At 43.9% G+C, this 7774-nt stretch overlaps 1 protein-coding gene across 1 annotated transcript; it reads right to left on the bottom strand.

Annotated features, from left to right (window-relative positions):
* Positions 1-54: 54 nt before the first annotated feature.
* mccc1 (methylcrotonyl-CoA carboxylase subunit) lies at positions 55-7748 on the bottom strand. The gene is made up of 20 exons (XM_088313769.1): positions 7665-7748; positions 7437-7550; positions 7030-7073; positions 6384-6523; positions 6204-6299; positions 5623-5744; positions 5369-5516; positions 4958-5079; positions 4776-4887; positions 4575-4656; positions 4307-4434; positions 4028-4211; positions 3841-3950; positions 2966-3182; positions 2794-2880; positions 2447-2496; positions 2241-2378; positions 1891-1998; positions 846-917; positions 55-769 (listed from the first exon to the last, which is right to left on the bottom strand). The coding sequence occupies exons 2-20, from the start codon at positions 7490-7492 to the stop codon at positions 638-640; spliced, it is 2148 nt and encodes a 715-aa protein (XP_088169895.1). The 5' UTR covers positions 7493-7550; positions 7665-7748; the 3' UTR covers positions 55-637.
* Between the last annotated feature and the right edge of the window lie 26 nt (positions 7749-7774).

The raw sequence follows: 7774 nt of genomic DNA on the forward strand, positions 1-7774 counted from the left end.
TTTGCTGCTGACCAGTATTGTGGGATTGGAGAACACGAGACCACAGCACAAAGCTTTGCATACGACTAATTCATAATTTATTAAGTAACAGTGACAAATGAGTCGATTTGCACTCTGCTTTTTAAAATCATCCAACACAAGCTAGAAACGACTAAACCTTTCTGGAGTGTGCACATACTGTTCGAATTGATTCCAAAATTATTTTTAAGAATAAAAAATACATTTTCTTGAGGAGTGTGGGGATTAGCTGACATTTGCATTCATAGAATAGAGTTAAAATATTTCAGGATTAATGAGGGCTTTTAAAATTAATGTACATTGTTGCAAAAAATAAAAGAAAACATTTGCCTCACTCATCAGTAACTGTTTCTTTTATTGTGAGGTTGTGGCAGCATTCTGCTCATTCCTCACTTGAAGTCAGAGAGACAAAGTGGATTCGGGTCCCTCATGAGCCTGGACCACGGTGACAATACAACGAGCCAGACTCCAAAATGTACGAAAGGCAACAGAGTGTTAAGGCCACTCGTCTCTTGACATTTCTACTCCAAAATTTCACATTTTGAGCCTCCAGGGTAAAAAGACGACTCTCAACCATTCCAGACTGAGCTTGAGCAGCTCTTGTGGCTTTTTTCCTGAACTACTGGGCCGCGTCCTCGTCAGCCCCGCCCTCTTCTTCCAGTTCCACCAAGGGAGCGTGCCGATTGGCCTGAGAGCCCTCGCTGAAGAAGACCTTTGCGATCACGCCTGACTTGGGCGCCCGGATGATGTGCTGTTGAGGCGGTGAAGCAGGTCGCTCGTTACCACTGTCGGACTCGGAACTCGGCGTGTGCCCAAGTGCGCCTTACCTCCATCTTCATGGCAATCATGACCATCAGCGGGTCACCAACGTTGACTTTGTCGCCGGCCTTCACCAGCACCTAACGCAAAGCAAAATCGGTGTCAGGTCGTAAAAATTCTCAGATTTCTATTATTTTTACGATATCATTTCCAGTTAACAGAAGTGACAAAATGGCCGCCTCCTGAGAAGGCGAAAAACGGGTGGATTTTACTGCTTAACTCGTAGGTGTCAAACTCAGGCCCGCGGGCCAAATTTGGCCACAGTGTAATTATATTGGGCCCGCGAGGCTATAACAAATGACAACTATACCATTTTACAATCTATATGACAATAGTAATATTCAAAATAATAATAGTCATTTTAGAAACTAAACATTGTATGCAATTAATAAAATCACTTATGATAAAAGTTTTTAAAAAAAAAAATCAGCATTTATATTGTTTTTAAAAAATTAAATGTTGCAAGTTTTAATTTTCCACCCAATGTGTAATTGAGTTTGACACCCCTGGCTTAACTCTTATTCTGCAAACGCAATATTAATCAGAATGCTACGTTTAGACTAGTGGGCCTGCAGAGAACAGATTCGTGAAAAAAAAAAAAAAATTAGGATTGACTTCCCCTTTAATAAAGTGTGACATTATGTAACAAAATTATGTGATCATCATTTAAGTTTTGTTACATTTAAAAATAAAATAGAATTGTCACAAATAATAAATAACTTCCAATTTTAAGTTTAAAAAAATACATTCAAAATAATTTCAAATAAATAGTATGACATTTGGTCAAATTTAATTTTTCTTCAAATAATGTGCCATCTTTCAACATTATTTTTTTCTAATAAGTTTTGTTGTGTGCTGTTTAATTTGATTATTAAAATATGTGTCAGGTCAATAAAAAGCAAGCAACTTCGGCCGACGCTGTGCTAAGCGAAGGAAGGAATTAAAGATTATGAAAGGTAACAAACAACCGATCAGATTCCCTCAATCGCGTCAGCATTCGTAACTGGGCCTGGCGACAGAGCCGCTCGGCGCGCCGGGACCAAATGGAGGTACCTTCTCGATAGTTCCAGTCATAGGGGCCACGGCGCCGCCCTGAGCGCCGGATCCGCTCACAGCAGCCAGGTACTTTGGAACCGGGACGGTCACGTCAGCGCTCCCCTCCTGCGAACGGCGCACACAACAAGACAAATGTTAGACGTCCGTCATGGGATCACGTGGACCCGAGAGAGAAAACGGGTCACGGTGACCATTCAGCTTTTTCCGAGTAGGGCGACAACCACGGGAAGCCATGAACGCTCCTCCATTTCCTCGAACGTCCACCTCAAGATGGCGAGCAATCGTACGAAATTCATGGAGAACCGAGCCCGTTTTCCAGAATCACCGAAGCGTTTCCCAGCACTGACCTTGGAAAAGAGATGAACGCTGTTGTCCAGGATGACAAGTTTGGGTCGAGACTTGACGCCGTTGACGGAACAGTGCAGAAAGGAAGCGCCGTCCTCCGTCTCCAGCTCGCCCGTCACATGAAACGAATCTTCGCCCGACTGAAAGCGGAAATTGGCGTTATTGCTGCGACTTCGAAACGTTACGTATTTGCTCAAATGTGCCTCACCTGCATCGTGTAGCTCCCATCTTTGTTGTATGTGACGACCACGTCAACTTCTGAAAAGCAAATAAACTTTTTTTTTTCTTTTGCCGTCAGAAGTTGGCTTCATCTCACCATGAACTTCAAGTTAATTCCCGTCCAAACTCCCCGCTGGGCTTTTTGGGGAACATGCTTTTTTTTCCCCCCACCTACGACAATGAAGTGTAATTGCAACTCCACTCCACTAGTTGGCAGTGGCTTTTTTTTTTTTCCCCATTTTTGCTCCCATGCTCAATTCCTCCTGCTTGCTATTACGGAAATTTTGGATGACGACATCATTGGCCGTCAATGGTCACATTCTGCCAGCAACTTACTCTTGTCACCCAGCTGCAGCGTCAAGCTCCTGTGCAAGCGCGTGTTCAGCCTCCAGCCGCTACTCGAGCCAAATGGCGAGAAAGGATCTGATGGACACAAAAGCACAAAGCATTGACGGCTCTTTTGCTTCAGATATCCTCGCCGCTTTCAAACCGTGTCGCGTCTCCTCACCAGCGGAGGTGCCGGTGAAGTCCCGGGTGCTTTTCCTCTCGTGGAGCAGCAGGCCCAGGGCGGCCTGGCAGATGGTGGCGCCGGAGGGAACTTCGGGCGCGGGGAAGAGGTCGGCGTAGTGCTGAGGGATGAAGCTGGTGCTCACGTTGCCCGCCTCAAATTGCGGGTGGCCCGAGAGATTGAGCAGGAAGTCAATGTTGGTGCTCAGGCCCACAATCTGATGGCAGCAGAAGGAAGAAAGAAATCCATTCAACACAATTCGTCTGACGTTCGTTTTGAATGTAAATAATAGAGGAGCAAAAATGAATTGTTAATTGTTAATGACGGTATTTCTGATAATCAAATCAAAAATTGGATATGTTTTCCTTCTTATGTACTCTTCCATGAAAGCTGAGCGATTATTTTTGTGATGAATTAAAAATAAAATAAATAATGATTAACATTTTTTTCCAACTAAACTAGTAACCTAATCATAATCAACTTGTTTGTGCACTTTCAACTTGAAATAATCCACCATTTTTAAATATTCTTATTCAAATATTTTTTTTTATCCAATCCATCAATAAATTGACAAACTAATCAACAGATTAATCAGTTATTAAAATAATCATTACTTTGCAGAACGAAATTAAAACAAAACATTTTTTTTTTTTTATCTGAGATGCAAGTCAACTTTTCTAAATATTTTTTTTGTGCTGATACCAAAACTACCCTCGTTTTTTTAGCACATGAGGGTTTCATAAAAAGAAGAACAAGAGGCCATATATTTCGAAATATTCACGAATTAAGGGTTTGGTGTTTTCACATCAACTGCCCTGGAAAACAACAATTGGAACACGAGTGACACATTTACGTGTTTGTCTTCCACGGCTTACGTTGTATTGCCTCAAGCAGAAGCGCAACTTCTTCAAGGCAGCACAGCGATCCTCCCCCCACACCACAAGCTTTGCTATCATTGGGTCATAATGAACGGAAACCTCATCTCCTGCAAACACACAAACAATCATTTCACAATTTCAAACCGTAGCCATCTCATGAATGGAGTGTCCTAGGAACGCAAACCTTGTCGGACGCCGGTCTCGATGCGAGTGTGCTGGTCTGGCGGTGGGGTGGAGAGATGTAGCAGAGGCCCCGCCCCTGGAAGGAAATCGTTGTTGGGATCCTCAGCATAAATGCGGGCCTCAAAGGAGTGACCTGTGAGCATGATGTCATCTTGAAGCAGAGGCAGGCGCTCCCCTGCTGCCACCTGCAGGAGACAAGTGGCACTACATAAGATCCGGGATTGCGGGTTTTTTTTTTTTTTTTTTTCAGAGCTGCCGGGTCAACGGCACGCTGGCTCACCCTGAGCTGCCACTCCACCAAATCCGTGCCAGTGATCATCTCGGAGACAGGATGCTCCACCTGCAACCTCGTGTTCATCTCCATGAAGTAGAAGTTGTGCCGGGCATCCATGATGAACTCCACTGTGCCTGCACAGTCACAAAGCACGAGAGAGTTACGCAAGATTCCAGACTGGGATGACACACATGTGTGTGTGTGTGTGTGGGCGTGTGCGTGTGTGTGCGTGTGCGTGGGGGTGCGAGTGTGCGTGTGCGTCCGCGCATCTGACCTGCTCCCACATAGTTAACAGCCTTAGCTGCTCTCACAGCTGCTTCACCAAGTTTCCTCCGAACTTCAGCATTGATGCCAGGCTAAAAAAAAAAAAAAAGCCTCCCAGTCTTAGTAACGCGGTATTCGCTAGTGATGGGAAAATGAAGCTTCAAATTTGTTGTATTTTTAAACGCTGTGGTTGATGAACGTAGAGACTCACTCCTGGCGCTTCCTCAATGATCTTCTGATGTCTCCTCTGGACGCTGCAGTCCCTCTCAAAGAGGTAGACGGCATTCCCGTGCATGTCGCCAAACACCTGGACTTCAACGTGTCTGCACACACACACACACGCAAGTTAGACGCACGACAACATTGTTCCATGACGTTGAAAACGCTTCTGACCTGGGATCCTCCACAAACTTCTCAATCAGCATGACATCATCGTTGAACGATTTTCTGGCTTCTCGTCTCGCAGACTCCAACTGTTCCAAGAAGTCCGAGTTGGAGCGGGCAATGCGCATCCCCTGAACGCACAAAAACGGGCAGGTTAGAATTATTTTGATGAATTTGATGTTCAGCAGTTTTGTGCCATCCTTGAATGGCACAGGGGTCGGGGGGGGGGCAATGTGGCCTGCCAGTCGCACTGATGACAAATTGCGGACCCCTCCCCCTCCATCACGTAAATTGCCAAACGCTGCTCTAGTTTTTAGGTGCTCTGGAATTGCACGAGAGAATTGTTGGAAAACGGATGACGCGGTTGAGGGCAAAAACTTTCGGCAGCTTCCTCGCTCCGTGTCTCTGCCAACTTGTCACCTTGCCACCCCCTCCGCGGACCGCCTTGATCATCACAGGGTAGCCAATTTTTTCGGCCTCCTCTTGCAATCTCTCGTCCGACTGGTCATCGCCATGGTAGCCCCCGATGATTGGCACCCCTGCGGCCGACATGATGCGTTTGGATGTGCTGAAAAATAAAACAACACATGAAAAAGTGAGGGCGATTATCACCGCTTGGTTTAGAAATAGAATTCCAAAACCTAAATGTGACTAAACGCCATCGTTCCGAGCACCTTTTAATGCCCATGTCTCGGATGGCAGAGGATGGCGGTCCGATGAAGATGATTCCATTTTGTTTACAAGCCTCTGCAAATTCTGTGCTTTCCGACAGAAAGCCATAACCAGGGTGGACTGCCTAAACGCACACATGAAAGCAAACGTTTAAAAAGTAATGATGGACAAGTGATAAGTCTACAATTGTGAACAATTAAAAAAATAATAATAATATTATTTTTTTTTATAAATAAATAATAATAATATTTAATAATAATATATTTTTTTTAAATAAATAAATAAAAAAGTGTTGCTTCTTGATTTTTACGTTTTGTAATTATTGTGAGAAATCATGAACATGATTAGCGTCTTCTCACAAATGAATAATTAGTAATAAAAACATTTAATACTATTCAAGGTAATCTGTTATTTCAGAAGTGCGTATCAAACATGACTTGGAAAAACAGACTACAACTGCAACAATAAACATCATCTTGATTGAAATTAGAGAACAACCGACTGTGTCTACAGATCCAATTCTTGTCTCGCTGCGGTTAGAAGTGTAGTAACAGCCCACCGAGTCCAAAAGAAAACCACTCACGTGTGATCCCGACTTCTTGGCCACTTCTAAAACCTTCTCCATGCTGAGATAGCTCTGCTGGGAGGCAGGTGGTCCGATGTGATAGGCTTCATCCGCCTAGAAAAACAGACAGAATAGAGAATGGCGCTTCAATATTTTGGTTTGGGACAGCTCAAAGACGCACACTGAACGATATCTCACCATGGCAACATGCATGGAGTGTTTGTCCGCATCGCTGTAAACAGCCACGGAGCGGACGCCCATCTTCTTTGCCGTGCGCATTACTCGACAGGCAATCTCTCCTCGATTGGCTATCAGCACCTTCTCGATCCTTCCCACGCCTACCAACGTGACATTCGCTTTTAGTAGTTGTTTGATAAAATGAAAATGTAATCGATTAAGCGATTGATTAAGTGTTCAGCTATTTGTTGTGATGAGACTCTGGCACCTACTGTACTGATACGGCGTAATCTGTACATTCAACAAAACTCAATGCAGCTCTGCTTACCCAACGTTCAGTGTGAATATTATTCACACTGTTCCTTTTGGCTGGTCCATTGCACTGTAAGCTTAATGATGTTGCAATGTTGGAGACTTTTGATTGGAACCATGCACACAAACTATTTGTTTCAAGATTTTTTTTCTGAGCCAACACACGTGAATGACATTTAAGTCCATTATTATTAATAATAATAATAATATTCCCTTTATTAGTCCCACAATGGGGAAATTCGAGATTCGAACCCAGGCCTCCTGGGGAGACTGGGTCCTGAATGCGGCGCCTTAGACCACTCGGCCAGCCTGCGACTGAGAATGTGAAAGCACATGTTTACGGAACAGCTCTTACCTCCGGATAGAAGTCTCACTCCTCTTTTGGTCCATAACAATTTTCTGAAAAAGAGAATTTGAACAAGATATGAAATTGATGGTAGTTGATCGACGCACAACGAGCGGAGTGCTGTCAACATCCTTGCCAACGTTAGCTGACAGCCCGCTACCTCATTTAACCTTGCCCAAATAGAAACAGACGCAGACACTTGTACAAAAAGTTCAAATTGCTCTCGAGAAAATCCACAACGGTTTAGTAACCGCGTGGAATTTTTACTCTTGTGCTTTTTGATTTCGATTGCACGGTGAACATTTGCAGAAATGTTTGGTAGCAAGCTAATGATAAAGAAAAGCAGGAAGACTGGAGACACGACAACATGAGGATTATTTTGCAGATTGCGGCGTGTGGCTCAATCATTTACTCACTGCGTGAATATCCTCAGACCGTGAAGAGTTGGAAAACTTAGAATGACTGCAGCCATCGCCGTCAGCTCGTACGACAAGCTAGCTGCTAGCTAGCGAACCGATTTACAGTACACACTGATGTGGACAAAAAGCGAAGCGAAAAATAATTAATTAAATCAAGGACAACTGTCCGCGTTTTAAAACACCAACCTACACTTGGATGTACACGTAAAAGTGTGATTAACTCACGTAAGACAATTTCACGCTTAAAAACAACACTAATTGTAGGAATAAGTCTTGTATTGTATTTTTGAGCTTTACAGGGACTCGTAGTGTCGATGGCCAATGAGGAATGGTGA

Source organism: Idiotropiscis lumnitzeri, chromosome 13, assembly GCF_059441095.1.
Source record: "Idiotropiscis lumnitzeri isolate Australia: NSW breed Sydney's pygmy pipehorse chromosome 13, RoL_Ilum_1.0, whole genome shotgun sequence".
Classification (NCBI taxonomy): Eukaryota; Metazoa; Chordata; class Actinopteri; order Syngnathiformes; family Syngnathidae; genus Idiotropiscis; species Idiotropiscis lumnitzeri.